The sequence below is a fragment of the Tinamus guttatus genome, unplaced genomic scaffold, assembly GCF_059628265.1.
Source record: "Tinamus guttatus ecotype Peru unplaced genomic scaffold, ASM5962826v1 Tinamus_guttatus_pri_ptg000119l, whole genome shotgun sequence".
Lineage (NCBI taxonomy): Eukaryota > Metazoa > Chordata > Aves > Tinamiformes > Tinamidae > Tinamus > Tinamus guttatus.
In genome coordinates this window covers 2,027,270-2,050,896 of record NW_028288653.1, presented here as the reverse complement: position 1 = coordinate 2,050,896, position 23,627 = coordinate 2,027,270, and the positions used below count along the sequence as shown (strand labels likewise).

The window sequence follows — 23,627 nt, the reverse complement described above, 5'->3', positions numbered from 1 at the left end:
AAAAAACAGGAGGGGAAGCACTACATCAATGCTACCTTTTTTTATATAGTCCTCAGTCATGTAAGATAAGAGCTCAGGAAGTTCCTTGTAAGTCAGAATTTGACACAACTTAGAGTATTTCCCTTTACACTTTTACAGAAATAGCCTCACAAAAAAGTTGATGATGGAAGAGAATCTAGCATTTAGATCTACACCTTGCAGGCAAACTATGAGGAAATGAACTTACAGGCATCAATCCTACAGAGTTTAGCAGGAGCAGGAAGTTGCTGTACAATAGCAGCATTCATAGGCATACATCCCTGCAGAAGCTTTTTTGCTTCCATGTACAGATGGAATACAAGTCTTGGAGTGCAATTCAAATTAATTTATTTTTTAAATAGTGGGTGCACTGTTTACAAAAGTTGGCTTAATTTAACATCGAGTACTTATTTCTATTTTTAATAGCTTTCTCAGTCTTTACATTGTTGCTCATTACCCTTTATGAGTTTACAGCAACTTGCAAAATACACAAAATTAAATTGGTTTATGGATTTACAGAAACTTCAAGTACTATCGTGTTTCCCGTCCTGCCCAAATATTTGGCGTTATCTTCTCTTATAGAGCGACCTTCTTGTTCCATGCCCTTAAAGAGAAAAGATATACATCAAATCAGTCTCGAGTCACCCTCTACCTCCAAACAGCATAGGTCAGTTTGTTTCTAAAGGAAAACTAGGTGTCAGTAACTGCTCTTGTTGAAGGAGAGGACAGACACTGGCAGCTGAGATTAGAACTACATACTCAGTTCACACAAGGATGAACTCTTAGGGAAGGGTGCTGGACCAGTATCACAGAGCCAGCACCAACAACAAACTCCCAATCAAACAAGTACATTTTCATTGTGCCCTATAACCACACTGAAGCTTATGCAGGCATCCAAGACACTAACTAGTTCTGGAGGAAAAGATACAGCAGATAACTGCAGAATTACAAGCTCTCCTAGCTGTTCTTACTACAGGAGATAAGCCATTAAAGTTAAAATATTTAGTTTTATTTAAAAAAAATAAAGTTTAATAATCAGATGTGAGGACTGATAATTTAGACTAATGGGACACTTGAACTGCTTTAAGCCATTTCAAACTCTGTAGAAGTATGAAGAGTTATCTGGTTAATATTTTGTTGACTGGGAGAAAAGCAACATCTTTTCTTCATTGGATATTGTAGTTAGCTTTAGCCAAGCTGTTCTTTCCCAGAAGAAACTCTGATCTTTAAGTAGCTTCTTATACATATGATTTTTTTGGTTTCTAAGTCTCCTACAAATGCACCAAAAGCTTATTATTGAACCTACATAGTCAGTGTCAGCTGCCCCTCTAGTCTTCTCTTTCCTTTAAAGCATCAACAAGATTCTACTCTACAAGGTTTTTAAAGCTTTTAGAACTACCTATATGCATTGGTGAGGCACCATATTGCAATATTTTGGCAAAGCTAGTCCTGCAGGTAGAGGCACATACACTGCAAGAAGTGATCCAGGAGCCAGTATTTTAGTATAAAGCAATCTGTCGGAACTAAGCTAAAATAGTATTTTGAAAGAGAAACATTACCTATTCAGTAATTTTCATAGCAAAATGAGCTTGTGTTCAAAGTTTAGCATTTTTCTCTCCTCATCTTGTTTGCATATACTGTCATTTCACAGATGATCCAATAGCCTCCCAAATCACAAACTGAGAAACATTATGGTTTGGGATGGTGACAGGGTGTTTAAGAGTTATTTGCACAGTTGGTATCAGTATACCAACCTTTGCGTACGTTACTTTTAGGCATCTCCCATATTTCCACTTCTTCCACCTCACACCTTCTGTCTCTGTGTTTGGAAGAGGGCTTGCCTATTCTTTTCTTCTTTGGCTTCACCGAAGGCAGGCAACCTAAATAGCCAGACACAGCTGGTTTTAATTCTCTCAATCAATAGTAAAGCAAATTAAGCTTGATTTTTTCCCTAATGCTCTCAAAAACAGTGTTTATTTTTTTCCTTTCCCTGTATACTACTTTGTACCCATTTCAGCAGCAGCTAAACCTGCTATTACCTCTGCCAAGCAAGATTTTTTTCTGCAACATTTGCTTGTTATGTAACCATAACTCCAGTTGCATTATCTTTTGATAGCTTCCATAGATATTCATGCAGCAGAGAAGAAAAAAAGTCCAATGAGGGCTGGCCAATTCTGCTCCTGTTCACCACTCAGGTGTTCAGGACTAACTGACTAATGTCCAGGTCAAGTTACCCAGTTTAACTATTGTCTTAAAATAGAACTTGTTGCTTGAGGTTCTATGAAGTCATGCACTTTAAGTGTCTAGTTATAGAAGTCAAATTCAGCACATATCATTGCTAAAGGAACAAGAAGAACACAACACAGTGAAAAAGGGTTGGTACCTTGTTCTTTGCTCTTGGCTGGAGGTGAGAGACTTTGCATTCTGCTGGTTAGTTTGGGTTTAGCACCACTGCTGATCCAAAACTCCTCAGCTGGTATCACCATGTTTTCCCTTAGTAGCCTTCCTAAGTAAGGAGAGTCCACTTCAAGTCAACATCTACCTTTGCTAATGTTATATTATTTAATCCACAATACAAGGCTAAACACAAAGGTCACTGAATCCAATTTAAGTCTGTTAAGAAATAAGAGCATAACTTTCTAAAGACAAAAGTTAAACAGCTTTGTAGAAAGTCTTCAAATGTAATAAAAGTTTAAGAACATAAAGGACACTAAGAACCATGGGGTTATTAGACCTCAACCACTCACGGTAACTTGAGGTTACTACATTCTTTGGTCATTACAATTTGGAGTTCCAATTTGGAATTCCTTGTGTTTTCTAACCATTAACCAGCACCAGTTCCTCAGTGATCAGCTTACCTCCCAAGAGCTTCTGCAGCTTTCTTTTGTGTTCAAATTCCTCTTTTTCTGCTGTAGGCCTCTTTCTTCCATAATATCCATAGTCACTGTGTACAACTTCATCCTGTTCCTTCCCCTTTGACTTGTAGACTAGGCCAATACTTTCACCAAGCCCACTCCTAGTTTTTATTTTCTCTCGAGCAGGCCAGCTAATTAGTTGAGCTGGTATAGCATTTTTAGGCTGTTTCCAAAACACCTTCTGGCCAACTTGTCGGTAGCACTTTCCTCTATGAGACATCAAGACCCCATATGGTGTAACTTCTTGAAAGAAATACTCTATTTCATCCTCATCTTCTTCCTCATCATCTTCTCCATCTTCCTCTTCCTCTTCTCCCCTCAAAAAATATTCCTCCGAGTCCTCAGCTTCTGACAAATGCTTAGCAGCTTTTTTCTTGAGAGAATAGATTTTTTTCATGCTCGAAGACCTAGGAAGGGCTACCAGCTTCCTGCCTTTACCTAAATCCTCTTTAGTCTTCATGGGTGAAGGTTTAGTGACATCCTGGCTATCAAAACTGTTCATCTGCTCCTTTATGACCACTTCATCTTCATTAAGGGACCCAGCACTTTTAATTTTCTCTTTCTCCAAGCCCTCTGTACTCTTCTGGAAAGCGTACGTGCTTTTCTGAAGCACATAGTCAGGGACAAAATAAGACACTGGGGCATTATCAAGCGACGAACCTTCTTCCCTAGAGGACACCTCCTCAGAGGAGAGGCTGAGGACGCTTCGACGTTTCCGCGGGGGCAAACACACATCATAGCTGTAATTTGCATCCATGCCCTCCAAACAAGCCAGCCAGCTGCTAGAAGGAACATACTTCTCCACTGACTCGTCACACCAAATACTTCTATCTGTTTGACTTTCATTAGTCACACTGTGGCTTAGATTCAGCTTTTTCTGCTGGAAACTCAAGTCACTTATTACCTCCATACTAGATGGAAGTAGTCCTGATTGCTGGAGGCTGGACTCTTCTTGAGAGGTTTTTGAGCCTGCAGTTCTTTTAGAGCTAGAAGACTTCTTGGCTACCAGCACATCCTGTCTTGCCACTGGTTGATCAATGCCAACAGACCTGGCCAACTCGATTTGCACTGCCATAGCTTCACCTGGAGGAGATTTCACCCTTTGACTTGCAGTCATCTGCTTTTCTGCATCTCGCTTCGCCTCATTTTCTTGGCTCTCCTTTTCTTGCACAGCTTCAACACTCTGTTTTGAAGGCAGAACAGGTTTTCTCTCATCTATATAAGTTCCTGGCACCAATTTCTCCCCTTCATGTGGGCCATATATCATTCCTTCACATGAACTAACAGAAAAAAGGTCACGCTGCACTATATTTTCTGGGACTGGCTTACCACTTGTCACATCATACAAGGGAATAGTTTCTTTAAAGGACTTCCACAGCTGAATTGCTGGAGAGCCATTCCCATACTCTATTCTCACTTCCTCCTTCTCAAAGGCATAGCTTCCAGAAGGAAGGTTTCTATACTGTGCAGAGCTGGAAGGGCTCTTATTATGGAACTCTCTGTCTACCACAATGGAAGATCCAGATGAATCTTGTTTCTCTGAAGTACTTTCAGTCTCTGTACCTACACCAGAAGAAACACAGGCCATATTTCCTGCATCACAACCTTTCGTTTCTATATGGACATCTTGATGCTTTTTTGGCTTGTTTTCAGGCTGTCTAGGATCAGTCTGTGTTTCCTTTGTCTCTGTTTTCTTCCCAGAGGTACTATAGTGTCTAAATCGTGTTGCATGATAAAACATAGGGGAAGGTGAGGGAGCATTAAAATAAGCCCTTCTGTTAATTCTTGCATGAACTGGATGCTGTGGAACAAAAAATCCAGGGTACTCATGGAGTGCAACTGAATAAAATGGAAAATATGCATTTCCACTTCGGAAGCCTAGACAACAGGGATAAAGAAAGAAAGAAACAAACAACACAAGTTATCCTTCCAAAATAAATTGTTCTGAATAACTGCTGGCCTATGCAGGGATCTCTACAAAATCTGACCCTCAGAGTGATACACTTCAACTGTCAGCACTGAAAAGCCAGTCTTGTACGGAAACCTCTGAGAGGATTCCTTGTTATGGAGCAGCTCCTGTTTGTAACTATAGAATCATAGAATGGTTAAGGTTGGAAGAGACCTCTGGAGGTCATCTAGTCCAATCCCCCAGCACACACAGGGTCACCTGGATCCAACTTTGGTTCCGTCCCTGAAGCATGAACTGATCAGCTTTCCATGTTTTCTGGAACACCAAGCCAGTGTTGTCTTTAAAATACAACTCCAGTTATACGTAAGCTAATAATTTGCTGTACTATTTGCATTATATGTTCAGCAATACCATTTGTGTACTTTATTTATATTTACATATGCTATATGCATGTGTACATCATGAAGGTCATTTACACACATTCTTTGGCATATTCTAGAGCCTTGTAAGTTAAGAATTTTTGCTTAACTTCCATCCTGCAGAAACAGGTCTTTCAATAACACTACACAGTTAACAAACTTCAAAAACGGGATCTTTGAAGAGTAGAAGATTACATTAACTCCACTCTAAACCCTAAGAAGCTTCTAAACAGGCATACAGCTCTCCTCCCCTCTAGTACTTGTTTACCAAACAGAATTCCTCTGGATGGCTTTCCTTTACCTTACCTGGTGCAGGTACACAGTATGGATAGGCATGGCTGAGGTACCACGGATTTGGAAAAGGCTGTTGTGCTGTTGGCTGGGCATAAAAGAAGGGTCTTGTATGGCTTGTGGAATACGATCCACTTTCTGAGGTGGAGGCAGTGTTCATTTTTTTAAACACTAAAAGAAAGAAGTGACAAGGATTAGCCACTAAAATATTACCTGGAACTTGTCAGTTTCCTGCCCTATGAGAATTCAACAGATATGTCTCTCCCTATTCTCACCTCTAGCCCAAAGAAACACCACCTTTTTGGAAGGGGACACTGGGACACTAAATGAAAGGTGAAAAACTGATATTGCTATTGAGACAAAGATTTTACTTTGCCTTTTATTTACAGCTCCCCATATTTCAGCCCAACTTCATCCAGACTTCTCCAAAACTTCCTCTTAAAGAATCACAAGATTAATAACTTTAATGTAGTCCTACAGACACACAGCCATACGAGCAACACACCAGCCAACTAAAAGCTAAATATTTGATTAAACAGTCTTGATCAACAAGCATCTAACTAAAACTAGGCAGAGCAGTGAAGTTCTTCACAGTCAAAGGTTTGATATCTCACAAGAGTATTTGTAGATACCAACACTCATGCAGTATCTGAGCTCACAGTAAGAGTCCTATTGATTTGCTATTATTACATTTAGAAAATATCAGAAACTGCTAACATAACAAACTGAGTTCTTATTCATCACATGCTTAAACCCTGAGACAAGCAGCAGGAAAAACAAAGTCCCTGCACTTCAGATCACATTAAGAGCCATATAAAAACTCACAGGTAAGACAGAACCCTCCCCCATGTCTCTGTAGTTCTTCCATTAATTCATACAGCAAGTTTAGCTGCTTCCAAGGGACTGCTTGATAATACTACCATAGATTATAAAGAAAGAAAGAAAGCAATCCAAGGAAGCAGTTCAGCTATTTAGAGAACTTAAAGAACTTTGAAATCATAGCAGTAAAAGGGAAGTTAAAACCTCTTACTGATTGACACACAGCTCACGCCTAGAGAAAGCTTCCACGAACATTGGAGCCCTCTTCAGTTTCCATCTAGAACAGTCCACCCACTCACACAAGCACCAAAACCCTACAAATTCCCCTCATTTTACTAGACCAAGACTCTCAAAATAACTCTGGCAAATAAAGAAAAAGGGGAACAAAATAAAGACCAAAAAAAAAAAAAAAAAAAAACACACTCTCCTCCTCCCCCTTAAGACCCCTCAAAGGAAAGGTCTGCACTGCTACTCAGAACCCCACAAGAACCTAGCTAGATCCTCTTTGGGCTCACTTCTTTATGGAAGGCAGCTACTGGGGTCCACCCCCTCTTCCACCTGAGGCCCATTTAATTGCACTGCAGGGGTGGGGACTTCTCCATCAATCAGTGGGAGGAACTATCAAAACATGGGAAAGAGCAGCTGCGGTCTAGGCGCATCTTGCCAGTGTTTTAAGTTATCTCCATAAGTCATTGCAATGTATCTAGCCTTTAGTTACATATGTAACATTGGAGCTCCTATTAAGAATACCCTAGCTGTCAAAGAAAACTGCTACCAATGTTCCACCTAAAGCCCCACTGTGAAGGGCGTTGCTTGTAGAAGCAAAATGCGGAAAGCAGATTAAGTTTACACCCATTTTTAAAGTTTGTCAGCTGCTCAGTGTGACCGCAAGAAGCAATGCTCTTCTATTCTTGCACACAACTAATCGGACAGGTGGCTGTGATTTTCTTGTATATGAGCTAGGGAAATATTTGCTCTACCCAAATGTACTCTGCTGTGTGTAAAAAACAGTAATTTATGAAATATATGGTTATGAATTGGCTCTGCCTGGGTCTTCCAGGAAATGTAAGTTGAGTTGCCACTTCACAACTTGAGATATCTTCTGAGGGAGGGAGCGAATGCGACCACTGCCAGCAGTGTTGAGTGATGGCAAGAGAGGGATGGACACACAGTGTGTAATGCACATATGTGAGTAATTAGAGAAAAAAAGACAGAAATACAGATGCTTAGATATGATCTATGTAGCTAAGCTGTGAAATTATTCCTATTGCTTTTTTTTTTTTTTTTTTTTTTTTTCAAAAATGCTTGTCCTTTGCACTAGGGTGTAAATCATGAAATGAGCTCTGTAAGGGCAGGGCTGTTGATCTTGCTGTTCTCACACCTCCTTGAATCAAGTCTTTCCCTCTCATTTTGCACTTAGATATCATTCCTGTGACTTGCCTGGGATTCTTTAAACCTCCCAAACCTAGATACATCTGGCTGAGCTTTTCACCTATCTTTGAGTTAAGTTTTCAGCCTATCTCTTGAAGGACAAAATTTGAAATACACAAATGGGCCTAAAGGAGGTGTGTGTGTGCGGGGGGGAACAACAGTTTGTTCGTTTATTTTTTAGAGTTGATTACTTCAGGATTTTCCCTTTTCTCTATCCAGCCTCGGGACATCTCCCCTTCCCCTGCTGCTTCTCTCTGGATGCAGCCTCAACCCCTCAAGCTACACTCCGTAAAAGCAAAACCAAGCTCTGCGATTCCGCCGCCTGTCCGAATGACTGTCTGAGCCGCACGGTGTCTAGGCGCTAGGGAGAACCACAGGAAATAAATAATAATAAATAAAGCGGGGGTTCCGCCCAGACGAGGGACGCGATGAGGCGCGCGCGCGCCCGCCGACCGTTAACGGTCCCGGGCAGCAGGAGGCGCGCGGCGGCGCTGCGCATGCGCACTGACCGCGCTGGGGGGGGGCTGTTGGCGCGGCGCGGCGCGCGGGAGGAACAGGAAGCGGGGGCGGGCTCGAGACGGGGCGCGCGAGGTTGCTCCATCCCCAACGGTCGCCGCTGCGCGCGTGCGCGCTGGGGGCCGGCGGCGGCGGCGGCTCGTAACGGCCGCCGGGCGGAGGTGGCGGGGGACGCGCCGCGCCTGCGCGCCTGGTGGCCGCCGCCTCCGCAGCGCGGGAGGAGGAGGAAGGGGGGACGGCACCGGATCCTCCGGCCCCCGCTTCCCCCCGCGCCGTCCGCGCTCGGGACGCCGAGGCTGAAGAGGAAGCGGCCATTGGAGGTTTGTCCGCGGCGATGGCGGCGGCGCCCGCCGGGCCCGCCTGTGGGGCCCTCCCCCGTCGTGGCCTGCGGGGGTGGCCCGGCCCTGGCCGCGCGGCGGCCTCGTCCCGCGGGGGCTCCCGGGCCGTCGTGTCCCCCCGCTCTGCGGCCCGGGGACGGCGGCGATGCCGTTGTGGAGAGCCCGGGCCGGGCCCCGGCCTGCCCCCCCCCGCACGGCTGCGCTGCCCTTCCCTCCCTTTGGGTTGTTCAGGGAGCATCCTGAGCAAAAAGAGGAGGGAAGTGGAGAAATGGAGGGACGCGGCACGCACCTGGTGTCGGGAAGGGGAAGTGGGTGGTAATGTGCCCGTCTCTGGAGATGTCCCAAGGGCGGGTGGGATAGAGTCGTCCAGGCGAGCGGCAGTGGGCACTGCTGCTGCTCAGGAATGACCCGCGTTTCTTACCCATATGTCTGATACGTGAACCAGTGCCTGTAGTGTCCGGGGAGGGCGAGGGGGTGAGGGTGCTGCGATTTGAAGGTGACAGTAAATCCTGGTGAACTTTTATTGACTGGATGCGTGTAGTAGACAGTGCGAGATAGCTTTGAAATCAAACGCTTGCATGTGCAAGACTTTCCAATATTTAGTGTTTCTGTTACTAAAAACACAGACTACAGGGTATAGATAGATAGATACCTGTTGTTTTTGAAATAACTTTAGTGAAAACTTAAAAGTAGATTTGGATAGTGTTTACATGATAAAATACAGTGTTTAGCACCTGTATTTTTAGAGGTTTCCCTGCAAAACCATGACTTTTTTTCTTATTCCCCCCCCTGCCACTACTTCTTGATCACAGTGAACCTTAATGATATTCCCTCCTTCCTTCATTTAGTCAGTTTCAGCAACTCTAGTGCCGGCCCACAGTAGAAATTTCTGTGAGTTACTGGAGTTCATCTAGGATTATTTCCTTTTGCATTTTGTTAGGATGATGCAGTTAGGAGATCATTAAAATTCCTAATCAACTTAGTAGAGTTTTTTCCAAGTATATCAGGAGAAATAAATAATTTTTGGTATTTAAGATACTCAGATAAATCCTGTAACCTCATGATCTGGGTGTAGGTGTTGCACCTTTTATCTAATGATTTTTTTGCATGTGAAATAAAAAGGCATAGTTGTACAAGGTGCTGATAATGAGTGAGAAAAGGACTTTGCTGCTTGTTTATTCAGTATTTCCTGCCTAAAATTTTGTGCCTTTTTTTTTTTTTTTTTTCCCTGAGGCAGGTTTTTGTTCATGTCTCATCCTCAATTTAGTAGCTCTTCCATTTTGAGAATAAATGGATGTGAATGAGGTACCCATTATATGAGTCTAACCTTTCAGGAAGCAATTTATGATTACTTAAGCTACACTAATTATTAGCCTAATTTCTTAATTTAGAGATGCTTGAATTTGTAGGTTAAATATTCCCTATGAAACAGTATGATGATGTTCAACTCAAATTTACGAGTGTACATCACTCACTTTAATAAAGCTGGTCCTTTTCCTTTAACAACTTAATGTTCTAGAGTTCAGTGGAAACACACTTGCTCTCTGTTTCCATCATATGTGGCTGGGCATCACTGCATACTCCATGGCTCACTTTTTACCAAGGTTTACTAATACAAGACAAGCCTTTCTACAAGGCAGAAGTACCCTTGGGGATGAAAACTGTACCTATGCTCTTCTTGGAAGGCCGGGTGCCAGATTGATTGTTGGTTTATCTCTTGGTGATTTTATTTCTGGGCAGGTTTGTCCATTACCGTATAATTTCCTTTACGAGCAGAAAAAAACAGAAACAGGTACTTAGGAGTGCGCTGTGACCAAGCATATTGTTAATCTGGAGTTTGACACTTGCAGTTTTTAGTTTCTGTCTAGGTTCAGGGAATGTACCTACCTTGAAGTTCTGACTCCTCAGTCTCAAGCATAATATGTGTCAAAAAATGTCCTGCATGCAATGAAAAGTAATTTTCAAGATAAAAACAGCATAGGAATAAACTTGTCCTTTCTGAGTTTTATTTGATTGTCTTATCAGATATAGTCTCCCTGATGCCCTCAAGTTTCTGAATTCCAGTCCTGTCAGTGACTGTTTTGATGGCTTCAGGAAGAAAGGAAAACTTCCAAGTCTGAAACTACTTCATCAATTACCCATTTCTTTCTCACTACCAGGGAGGCAAATCTGATACTAGACCTTCCAACTCCTTTTTCTCATTTGTTTCACATTTTTGAAACCTGTTAGCTAGGTCTACCAATTTAAATAATTGCTTTTTAATCTTTTTTGAAGATTAAGATATTCTCTTGTATATCCTCTCCCTGTACCATGAGTTTGTACATGCATTTTGGAACACTTTGATTTGTAATTGAACATAGCTTTAAGAGTAAACTTGGTACTTTCATTGATGGCTGAGAGGTCACTGTCTCTACACCCTTCAATGCTCATGTAGTTTGGCATGGGGTTGTTCAGTTCTTAATTCTGACGTTTTATTATTTTAAAAATAGTGAATGACTCACTACTTTAGACATGTTTTTACTTGTGATTTGCATGAAGCTGCACTTGGATGGAAACTAGAATTTGGTTAAAAGTGCACAAAAGTAGCATTTAGGACGTTTTATTAGTTAAAGGTTGCTTAAATGAGCTGGATGTCCAGGCAAATAAGTGCCCTTCTCCCCTCCTTCCCCGCCTTCAACATAGTTTAATGAAGTCTTAATTGTAGTTAGTTAAGTAACTTTCAGAAGTGCTTAGGTGGTTGAAGTTAGGAAACTGCCTGTGGAACTCTAATACATCTTTGTGTATTAGACCTAGAATGTTACTGCAAGTTAGACATCTCATCTCACTGACTTAGTGGGCTCTTTAGAGGAACCTATTTCATTTCCTAGTAGCAAAACATTTATTTTATCTAAGGAAATACATGGCTACCTATCTCTGTTTTGTCTTTTTTATTAGGTGGAAAAGAAAAGTAAATTTCTTGTTTAAAACACACACAAAAGCTTAACTCTAGTTCAGTGGAATATTGTTATATATAATGTCTTTCATACTTCTCTGCTATCCAGATTGGAATTATATTATTATTATTATTTTTACAACATAAATTGAAATATAGGACTAATGCTTCCATGTATGTAGTGCAGTATGTATTTCTTTTTATAGAGTTATATCTGTTTATAAGTCTTTGCCTGACCTTAGAAGATAAACGGATTCAAGGAAGGCAATTAATAGCACTGTCCCATAGCTCATTAACATTTGATGATTGATTTTTTGGAATGACCTATTTCAGATTGGAACTACATGTACTAGTGCTAGAGCTACTTCAATAAAATAACTATAAGGAATAATTATGTAAAACAAAACACACCCTCTTACCCACTTGTTGCTTGGAGAACCCTGGGGAGGTATTTTGGATTCACTGGGTAGCATTTTGGTTCAGTTTTCAATCCAGTGCCGCTGTGGCCTTCCACCTACCATGTACCAGCCCTGGTTCTGCTAGGTGTCTTTCAAGAAGCTACCCAGAATAAGACGGCGAAAGAGGTGGGTCCTTCCAGTGGCACGGTAGTATTGAGGGATAAGTCTCCTTCATAGAACTTGTATTCAAGGAGTATTTTTACTCTTAGCATCTTATACACAACTGAAATTCTAACTTGAGCTACGTGTATCTTTTCATCCATAAATGACAAATGGCTACATGGCCGTAGTTGCTAGAACTACAGAAGACTGTTGATCTTCAAGCTTGTAACACTGTTACTGCTTCTCTTTTCCATTGAGCTGAGATCTAAGTGCTGTGTGTCAACCAAGCATCAGTACGATGGGTGACCGTAGGCTGGGGCTGGTGGTAACTGCACCTTTTGCAGTTTTGCTGTAGCAAGTGTGGGGCTTTAGACAAATGGCTTCTTATCTCAGTGTGTCTGCTTTCCAGGCTCTAAGGTGGGAGGACATCACCTTGAAAAATTGTCTTGAACTCTTCAGGAAGAGGTGCGAGAGAGACAGGTAGTCTGGGATGACTTTGCCTGCACAAAATGGTGTTTCTACACCACTTACCCTAATGTTTTGAACCATTTCACTTCTCTTTGTCAAATGATTATAGAAATAACAGTAATTTTAGAACTAAAATCAGACATCACTGACAAATTGTTCTTCTAGGAAAATTTAGTATTGTTCTCGTAAAAGGGAGCAGGATGGGACTCCTGGCTTCAGGTGACAGATATGACAGTTTATGTTCTTCAGCACAATTATCCCTGCCAGCAAAACACAGCATAGCTGTGGAAAGCAGGTTCCGTGTACTTAACGTGTACCTAGGACCTTCCCAGGGCACAGCGAGAAAGCACTTTCAGGTCAGCTGTAAGCCAAGGAGAGTGGCCCTGTGAATGCACAGGTCAAAGGTGGTTCACATCCACATAAATGTTCTGCAACAAGACTCCTGTCATCCCCTCAGTCTCTTCCCTCACTGAGGGTCATGCTCAAATGTTCCAGCTATTTATAGTAATTAATTTCACAGTTTCAATTTGGATTCTGTTGGACAGGTTCACTTTTTCAGTTGCCCACTGTCAGCCTCATGTTCCCAAAACTGTCTTTGCTCTTACTAGCAGGTGTGTATCAGTTTCTCCATGGGATCTCTTCTGTTAACCAATGGCTAAAACTGTAAGCTAAAGTGCTTTTTTTTTCTTTTTTTTTTATTTCTAAATGTTTGTATTTTTAAAAATTACATCAGAGTATGAAGTAATGATATCAATGACTTGTTAAATCTTCCTAAGCTTTGAAAGAAGTAAGTTCTGTCTGAATAAGGTTTAGTCCACTAGTTTGTATACTTAAAACTGCACTTCAAGCCAGGAAAAACAATGTTGTGGATAGACCCTGGATACCAGCAGAGCCATGAGCTATTTATTTCTATGGAGCTAACGCACTTAGGAAGTCTGTGTGTCTTTGTAGCCATTTAAGGTCCAGTGCAAAATCTGTCAATGGATTAGGTTGCACGTTAAGCTATGATCAGATGACCAGGATAGCAGTCAGTGAGTTAGAGATTGGGTATGTATTAGTTTGGTGAAAAGAAGCTGTGTGACTTGAAGAAAAAAATCATTGCTTTAGGTAAGCGAGTTCCCTGATGCACTTCTACTTTTGACATTCGAAACTCAAAGGTCTGTATGAGGGCAGGAGTTGCCTGGTAATGGATGTTAATACAGACTATAGTAGTTTCTCCTTCTTTCCCTTCCCCAAAACATTAACACTTTAATTTTACTTTTTTTTTTTTTTTTTTCCTCTTAGTTAACTGGCTTCACCAGAACAAGCTGGACACTGGATTTCATTATTTTGACTGTTATTCAGTTAAAAAAAAAAAAAAAAAAAAGTGAAAACTTAAGGGCTTGAGCGTGTGTGCATTTTCTTTGTGTATATTTCATCATTGAAAAAGAATTAGATCAATGACGCTAGTAGTAATTAAAACAGCATTAATTAAGCATATCTGCTTTAGGTGAGTGAATTTGAGAGCTCTCTCCGATTTGTGTTAAAGGCAGGGCTCTATTGAAATAGTAAATCTTTGACATGGCTGACATATTTCTAGAGTGTTCATCTTGTACTAAATCATGTAATTTTGCCTGGAATTTAAAATATGCCATTTCAAATAAGATTTCTGCGTTCTATGTTCTTCATGAACTACTGACAGTGCCTTAGTTGTTAGTGATACGTCTGTGGTTGTTCCTAAATTTGGGAATGGACAAGGATAGTGAAGTATTAGATAGATGTAGTTCTCTGTCCTTTATGATAATGATTTTACTGTCAAAATTTCCCATTCTTAATTATGTTTCTGTGTTTGCATAGAATGTAAGATAAAATCTGACCCCTTTTCAAGAGTGGGAACAAGAAAACAAACTTTGGTAGATTATGGTCACTTTGTAACCACTTCGTAAGTGTTTTGACTGCTGTTATTCCATAGCATCCTATCTTGCTGTTTTTTTTATTTGTTTTTCTGCTGTCTGTAGTGGTAGTGCTTGTCTGGCTGTATGGAAATGCTTTGGAACAAAGGAGAAAGTGGAATGTTACTAGATAAAGCCCCCTGGAAACAGCTGATGAAGCAAAGCTTATTTGCTTTGGAACTGAAAAACAGATTGTCAGGTTTTTTAATCCTTAGCTCAGGTTCTGCTTGCTCTATAGTAAAATGATGGGCTAATAGGTGGAATAAGTGGGTTTATGGAATTGTTTGGAATTGAGCTAGAAAGTGATGGACTGGTAGGAAACTGCATCTGTTCTTGGAAGACCTTGTATTGATAACCTTAAGGAGACAGAAGTATATGGGCAGAAAAAGAGCAGTTTAACATGGGAATGAGAAAAACTGTATCTATCTTACCGGTGATTGAAGGAAATATCCAGGGGAATTAAATGGAAAACAAAGGGTAGTTCTTGTAATAGGAATAAAGTCTTTTCACAGCTTGTTCAAACTCTTCAGGGTTAGAGGCTGTTAAGGTAGAAAAAGAATCTAAATTCAGGGATCTAGGCCTTGATGAGAATTTGTGTACAAGCTCTTCTGCTTTGTACTTCTTCAGGATATTTTTTCTCCTCAAGGGTTTTTGTGCCAGTACTTAAGTGCTACATAGAAATAATCCCTTTAGGCAATCACTTTAAAAAAGAGAACTATAAAAGGGTGGAAGAATTTTTAAGTAAGTACTAATGTGCAAACCAATGTTATTTTCCAGCTTTCAGTCACTCAAGTACAGCCACTGATCACGAGATGCTACCACGAAATCTACCTCAGACTTGGCTTTTGCTCATTCACTTGCTGCATCATTGGGAGGCTGAACAGGAACCAAGCAGGAGCTCCTGAAAGTCGCTGGGCAGACTCTGACGTCACGTCAAAGCATGATGACCTAACAGGAGGTCAAAGTCCAAAACTTTGACTCAGCAGTGCAGGATAAACTGCCTTTTGTTACCAGTATCACTTCTGAAGGCTACAGACCTCCTGCCGTTTCTTCCCTGTTTGCTTCAGAAACATCCAGCTGATCTTTTCCTGGCAGAAAGATCCTGACTTTTCTCTCAGGTCCTGAAGACATTAATGGAATACAGTCATGTCTACCCAGGACGAGAGGCAGATAAATACAGAGTATGCTGTGTCCTTGCTGGAGCAGTTAAAATCGTTTTATGAACAGCAGTTGCTAACTGACATAGTATTGATTGTTGAGGGCACTGAATTCCCCTGCCATAAGATGGTGCTTGCAACATGTAGCTCGTATTTCAGGTAAGTGTTCAAAGCAGGATCTATTAATTCAAGTAAACTGTGATAACTGCTTCTGCGTGTAATATTACTTAATTGATTAACAGTTAATGTATTTGCAGAGCATTTTAAAGATCAATGAAGCAAGTAATAAAAATCTAAATAACATTAATAGCAAACATTGAAAGAGCAAAATTCTCTAGCATCTTGTGACTTACTCTGGATAAATATTATGTTTTTCTACATAAGTACAGAAAGAAATCACATGATTTTTCTCTAGGGATATTAATTGAGTCTGAATAATGTGTACATTTCCAATTCATATTTTTTCTTTTTTTCTAGATGAAATAAATCTTTAAGTATTTGATCTTCTCTGTTTTCCAGCATAGTGACTGGCTTTTACTTCGCTATGGGGGTTCCATTGTGATTGCTTTATGTGAAGTGTCTCAGCAGAAGCCCCTGCTAAAAGTAGGGAGTACTGTGGAAATTCCTGGCTTTCTGTCCTGAATCATCTCTTTTTCTGTATTCAGCTAAGAAGCCAGAAACTCCGCTCTTGCCTGAGAGTCTTGCTGGAATGCAACAGTGCTGTTTTTCCTGAGATGCTGTTGCAATTTTTAATTCATTAGCTTCCATTTTCCCAAGTGTCCTGTTTTTTTATTTTTGCTTTTGAAAATTTTTGTTAATGAGATGTATTCAGTTCTCCTACCTTTTGCAGATAACTTCATAAAATGTCCTAGAAAATGAGGTATCGTGGATTTTCTGCAGTGATTAATCATTTTGGTTAGCATCACAAGATAATCTGCTTGCAGGAAAGGAAATTTAAAGGCTCAAAGCTAGTCTTACTGACATCTACCAGCGCATTGTGAATTAGAGCTTTTCTTTCCAAAAGAGGGTTTGCAAATTCTGTTGCCTTGCTGAGATGGTCTCGCCATACAGAATGCTGTTACAAAGTGTCTTCTCTATTTTGTCTACTTTCTTGTGTTATACTCTAACTCGTAATGCAACAAACTGTTCAAGGGTTAATATTTCCAGAGAAGAAGAAACTACTTGTTTCTATCTTCATGTTTTTTCATCTCAGATGAATGTGGAACAATTTTTAGCAACAAAGACCATATGATCAGTAGAGTGATTATTGCTGGTGGCCTTCTACAGATGCCTCAGTTTCAACACTCTGTACAGTAACAGCCACTGGAAATGTGATCAGACTAGTGTGGGTGGCTAGTCAAAAATCTGGGAGCTGTCATGAGTCCATGCAGTGTGTGCTACATTAGAGTATGCAGTCACATCTCCTATGTATTTGTTATTTATGGAATTGGGTTCTGGCACTGGTTAAAAGGAGTATCAAGCTTGTGGTTTTGACATGTTCTGTTTTTCTTCCCTGTTTTGGTTTACAAAAAAGATGTTCAGTTTCCTAAATTTAGCTTTATTATGCAAAATTGATAGCACTGAAGGAGGCTTTGGAGGGGAAGGGAATGTCTCCAAGACTGCTCCAGCGTTTTGTGTGGCTCTGGGCAGCTCACCTCCTCTCTCTGTGCTTGTGCATTGTCCTCGCAGCCACTCAGTTTGGCACGGGCGGCTCAGCCCTGAGGAAGTGTGCGCTGCAGCCAAGCTCTCTGGCTCTCCAGCTGCTCGTGCTGTCCTGCTCACCTTCAAAAGGCAGCCTGGCAAGGGGAGACAAGGTACTCCCTTGGCCAGTCACAGGCTCCTCCTAGATGCCCTTGCCCTGAGGAAAGGCGCTGGAGAGAATGTAGAGAGCTAGTGTACTGCTACTGGCGGTAGCATCAGATGCTTTCTGGCATGGCTTTCCTTGTGGGAGCTCATCCCAGAGCCCACTCTCCTGTGTAATTAGAGGCAGGACTACAGACAGCACCCTCCAAATCCCTTCCAACTTCTCTCTCATGGGTTTCCTTAAAAAAAAAAAAAAGTATGTCAATATTAAATATGAGTGCTTGTAAAACTCTAAAATGAATTTCACATATTTAAAAGAAAATTATCAAGTTACCCAATTTACAGTATCAGGATCCAGTTAGTTCTTAATTGTGATCAGAAAGCAGTATGAGTGATAAGCTTCCAAAGCATCACAAAGAAAGCAAACTCTTTTCAAAGTTGCCTTTCTGCTTTTCTGAAAGATGTAATAGGGATGCTTCGTGATTTTTTCAGAACAAGTCTGATATGTTTCTTTTCTGACAGTGATTTTGTCTAGAAGCTTGAAGCTTGCTGTGTTTGTGAACAACTGTGTAGAAGACATGCTTGCTGGAGTGCTAGTGCTTGTGCCTCTTTCTGGGCAGACTCTTGTGTCTGCCGCGAACTGCCTTTTGATAAAACTAAACCGTTGGTTGCATAAATCTGCTGCTTTTGTTTGAGAATCTAAGATCTTTCTGCGTACGTCTAAGCAGTATTTTCTGGAGAATGTTTCTTCCCTCATGATGATCAGGGGCCTGGAACATCTGCCCTATGAGGAAAGACTGAGAGAGCTGGGCCTGTTTAGCCTGAAGAAGAAAAGGCTGAGAGGGGACCTGATCAGTGTCTACAAGTACCTTAAGGGGGGCAGTGAGGAGGATGGGGCTGGCCCCTCTTTGGTGGTGGCCACCGAGAGGACTAGAGCATCAAAAATTCCAGGAACTTAAGGAAAATTTTTTTAACACTGAGGGTGACAGAGCACTGGAACAGGCTGCCCAGAGAGGTTGTGGAGTCTCCTTCTCCGGAGATCTTCAGAACCCCCTTGGACGCAGTCCTGTGCCACGTGCTTTAGGTGACCCTGCGTGTGCAGGGGCGTCGGACTAGATGATCTCTAGAGCTCCCTTCCAACCTTGACAATTCTATGATCATATCCTTAACTAACATAGAAAAGTTTGAAATTTTCATCGTTACAGTTCCCTGATTGACATAAAATAGTGTGCATAAATAGAAAATACAGAAAACACTGACACTTTTTAAGCATTCTATACTAGCGCAGTTTCAAATGCTAGATGGAAGCCCAGGGTGAATGAATACTCCACTTCTGTAAATAGCCAAGCAAAAAAGAATATTTATCTTCTAAAGGGATGTCACTGAAGACTATCACTGAAGATGGTAAAGGAGCTATTTAAGACTGAAGTGTTTATTATTAGTCCTTGTCTTAATATGTTCATTTCTCCTCAGAGCCATGTTCATGAGCGGGCTGAGTGAAAGCAAACAGACACATGTACATCTGAGGAATGTGGATGCAGCCACTTTACAAATTATAATAACTTATGCATACACGGGTAACTTGGCAATAAGCGACAGCACGGTAGAACAGCTTTATGAAACTGCCTGCTTCTTACAGGTAGGAATGCTTATTTTGAGTATGAAATACCCGCTTCTAATCTCTAAATTAATGTTTATTTGATTTCTTTTAGACACCCCTTTTTATTTGTTTCAAAATATTCTTGTTCTGTTTGCACTCACTTGGCAGATGTATTTTACACATTCGTCCCTCCTAACTTTAAGATCCCTTTAGAGGGTAGAAGGAAAACAGTGCGCTTATAACATTGGACATCATGAGTTGTATTTTAATCTGCAGGAACCAGTTTAAGTCACTCCTGTATTTTTGTATACATGTAGTATTCTGAGCTTAAACTCAGTTGTATAAGCATGGATATCTTTACTGGTAAGTGAAGGGCTAGATTATATGCAGTAATACTTATTTTTTTTTCTTTGTGTGATAGGTAGATGATGTGCTACAGCGATGTAGAGAATACTTAATTAAAAAAATTAATGCAGAAAATTGTGTGCGTCTGTTAAGTTTTGCCGATCTCTTCAGCTGTGAGGAGTTGAAACAGAGCGCGAAAAGAATGGTAGAGCACAAGTTCACAGCCGTGTACCACCAGGAGGCTTTCATGCAGCTCTCCCATGATCTACTCATAGATATTCTAAGCAGTGACAATTTAAATGTGGAGAAGGAGGAGACAGTTCGCGAAGCCGCTATGCTGTGGCTAGAATATAACACGGAGTCGCGGTCACAGTATTTGTCCTCAGTTCTTAGCCAAATCCGGATCGATGCCCTTTCGGAAGTGACGCAGAGAGCCTGGTTTCAGGGCTTACCGCCTAACGATAAATCGGTGGTGGTGCAAGGGCTGTACAAATCAATGCCCAAGTTCTTCAAGCCCAGGCTCGGCATGACTAAAGAGGAGATGATGATCTTCATTGAAGCTGCTGCTGAGAATCCCGGTAGTCTTTATTCTTCTGTCTGTTACAGCCCCCAGGCAGAAAAAGTTTACAAACTCTGCAACCCTCCTGCTGACTTGCATAAGGTTGGGACGCTCGTCACTCCGGACAACGATATCTATATTGCAGGAGGGCAAGTCCCTCTGAAAAACACAAAAACCAACCACAGCAAGAGCAGCAAACTCCAGGCTACCTTCAGAACTGTGAATTGCTTTTACTGGTTTGACGCTCAGCAAAACACCTGGTTTCCCAAGACGCCGATGCTGTTTGTTCGCGTGAAGCCGTCACTGGTCTGCTGTGAAGGCTATATCTATGCAATTGGAGGGGACAGCGTGGGCGGGGAGCTCAACAGGAGGACCGTGGAAAGATACGACACAGAGAAGGACGAGTGGAGCATGGTGAGCCCCTTGCCGTGCGCGTGGCAGTGGAGCACGGCGGTGGCTGTTCACAACTGCATCTACGTCATGGCGCACAACCTGATGTACTGCTATTTTCCCAGGTCAGACGCCTGGGTAGAAATGGCTATGAGACAAACAAGTAGGTGTTTTGCGTCGGCCGCTGCCTTTGGCGATAAGATATTCTACATCGGAGGCTTGCACATCGCCAGCAATTCTGGAGTCCGACTCCCGAGCAGTACTGTGGATGGGTCTTCCGTAACGGTGGAAATCTACGACGTGAATAAAAACGAGTGGCGGATGGCGGCGAACATCCCCGCCAAGCGGTACTCGGACCCCTGTGTGAGAGCCGTCGTCATCTCTAACTCTTTGTGTGTCTTCATCCGAGAAACCCACATGAATGAGAGAGCCAAGTACGCCACGTACCAATATGACCTGGAGCTCGACCGCTGGTTCCTGCGGCAGCACATCTCGGAGCGCGTGCTCTGGGACCTGGGGAAGGACTTCCGCTGCACTGTGGGGAAGCTCTATCCGTCCTGCCTCGAGGAGTCCCCGTGGAAGCCTCCCACGTTCCTCTTCTCGCCAGACGGGACCGATGAATTTGAGCTAGATGGGGAGATGGTTACGCTGCCACCCGTATAGCTCCCAAATTAGATCGCGCAACCAATTCTGTGCTCAGTTACCCCCGAAAGAAATGTTCCTGAAAGAACAGGTCTGGAAATAGAAATGTCAAACCTGTCCTTCACGAGTTGTATTTTTATGCCCTCCCTAATGTTGGCAGCCATGCAGTATAAATCAATGAAATGAGCAGATATGCTTCCATAATCTGAAATACTATTATCTGATAATGGAGAAATATATGTATATCACAGGCTTAAGCATCTGATTTGTCTGAAGAATTAATTTCTAGTTCTATGAAGTATTGGCTCAGCAAATTAGCTTCAGAAAAGTAGTTACTGTTTCTAGGATGATATGTCACAACTGCTCTGAAAGTATCTTCCAGTTCTCTCTGAACTCCTGGACATCCTACTTAAGTGCTAGTTACATAATTGTCTGTGTGGCCTAAGGAAGGGACTGTGCTGCACTTGATACTAATATTCACGTTGGTATAGTAATGCCATTAAAAGAAAAAAGAATCAAATCCCATGGATCTACCTGTGGTAGGAAGGGTAGATCTTCCAGTGTATGGTAACATGCAGGGCACAACGACTGCAGGTTCAGTCAAGCTGTATTATTAGGTGCATGTGTTCTATTTTCACTAACTTATACCTGTCTGTTTAGAATACAGGTCTTCCAAGCAGCTGGTAGTTTACCAGGTGTGGACTTAAGTTGCTGGGCTCGCAATGGGAATTGTGAGCCCTCCTAGTGCGGGTCTCCGTGGAGCGTTCGTCGGGAACGGTCTCCACGCTCTGTATTACAGTAACATTGGCTCATGTATATTACTTCCTGCTGCTGATGTATTTTTCCATTGTAAAACAAAGTTTTAGTGTGAATTAACCAGGTCTTTATTTTCTGTTAATTTAATAACAAGCATTACTGTAGTGTGATTGTGTATAGACATCCCTTAGCTATGAGGTTTTTTACGTCCGTGGGGGGGAGCAAACCGTTCAGGAACAGCCTGCGCCGCGCGCGCGGGAGAGCAGCTGCCCAGGGCTGCTCCGGCATTAATCCCAGGAACCACTAGCACTAGTGGGGCGCCGCCAACCTGACATGAACACAGGTGCTTCATGACAAAACTTACTAGCATGTTCAGCTGCATCATGTTCTGGCACTGTATTTTAAATGACATTAATTTATTAAAAAAGACTGAATCCACCGCTGTTTGGGTGTGCTTTGTGGATGACATTGGTAGGGTTGTAGCCGGAGTTGTTGAAGACCCTCTGTGGTCGCTCAGTGGCAGGAGGTTGGAGATGGGTCTGGCTGCTGGTACCCCCAGGCTGGTCGAGAAGCGAGAGAGGAGGGCAGGAGTCAACGCGGGGGAGATGGAGTTGCCCCCAGGAGCCAGGCTGTGGCACAGCAGACCTAATGCCAAGAGGAAAGATCATGGCAGGAAGTAAGAGGGGGGAGCTTTGACCTAAACTCAAGAGATGAGAATTTTTGCAGATTTATTATTTGCTTCATATTCCTGATAATTGGTTAAGTATCACAGGAAATAATTGGATTTTTCAAGTGGGAAGATATATTTTTGCCGTTGGCTGTGGGAAAGGACTCTTATATTAGCAACCTGTCCTCTATAAAACTCCTGCCATATTTTGGCATTTTGCAGTATAAGGTTTCAGAATAATGAGGTAGTTCCACATGAGGAGAAGGCCAACTTCTCCTTTTCATGGTTTGCACTCACAGCTGCATCGTACTGCTTTTGACACCTGACCTCCTTCCTTAAGATGCGAGAAGGGACTTGGGGCAGTCTCAGGAAACTAACTGCAAGTTGCTGGCCAGGGGCCTGTGGATGTTGTGTTCCTGGAGCCTGGGCCATGGACCTGTGCTGTGGAAGGGAGTACAGGTGAGAGGAGAACCCACTCAACAGGGATACAGGTGGATATTGCAAATGGGGAAAATTCCCCTCACCTAAAAGGAGGTGTCGCATCCTGGTACCTGTGGCTGGTGGGCCCTGCTGAGCCGAGTCCCACGAGCTGCCTGGACCAAGGCGTTCCAGCAGCGCAGGCTCCAGGCGTAGGTGATCCACAGCCAAGGGGCTCTGCTTGTGAGAACTTCCAGCTTCGGTTTGGAGAGGAAGCAGCTGACTAACCTGGTTTTTGGCAAGAAGTTACGCCTAAGATTTTCAGCTTGAGCGTAAGCATAGGAACTATAGGTCACTGTTGTCCTGCAGAACCTGAAAGGCTCTGCTTGATTTTATCCATTAAGGAGCCTCCCATACAATAAAGGCAGCCTGCAGCCCTTCCTGCTGGTTTGCATTTTAATACATTTCAGAGCGTTCTGTTAGGTTGTATAAAACCATGTAGCCCCTTCCTTCAGGTACTCCATTTAATACAGAACTAAGACCTGAGATCAGTCACCTCTCTGATGGTTCTTCGGTGTGTTTTTGTTTCTGCTCTGCTTTGAGGAAGCACAGTCAGCAGCTCACAATCACTTCCAAAGGAAAGTAGTCAGTTCCAGAGGAAAAGAGCTGCCAAAAGCTGCGGTCCCATCTAAGCACTTTCCCTGTATACATGGGAGCAGAGGCTGCAGGTGCAGCAGCGCTCTG

The 23,627-nt window shown here is 42.3% G+C and overlaps 2 protein-coding genes across 2 annotated transcripts; one reads left to right on the top strand and one right to left on the bottom strand.

Annotated features, from left to right (window-relative positions):
• Positions 1-523: 523 nt before the first annotated feature.
• LOC104570567 (uncharacterized) lies at positions 524-6,603 on the bottom strand. The gene is made up of 6 exons (XM_010217588.2): positions 6,583-6,603; positions 5,568-5,723; positions 2,877-4,811; positions 2,402-2,524; positions 1,783-1,898; positions 524-622 (listed from the first exon to the last, which is right to left on the bottom strand). Coding segments are annotated over exons 1-6 (2,430 nt in total). The 5' UTR covers positions 6,584-6,603.
• Positions 6,604-8,441: 1,838 nt separating this feature from the next.
• Positions 8,442-22,237, top strand: KBTBD2 (kelch repeat and BTB domain containing 2). The gene is made up of 4 exons (XM_088521372.1): positions 8,442-8,638; positions 15,325-15,863; positions 18,981-19,146; positions 19,529-22,237. The coding sequence occupies exons 2-4, from the start codon at positions 15,694-15,696 to the stop codon at positions 21,062-21,064; spliced, it is 1,872 nt and encodes a 623-aa protein (XP_088377498.1). The 5' UTR covers positions 8,442-8,638; positions 15,325-15,693; the 3' UTR covers positions 21,065-22,237.
• The last annotated feature ends 1,390 nt before the right edge of the window (positions 22,238-23,627 follow it).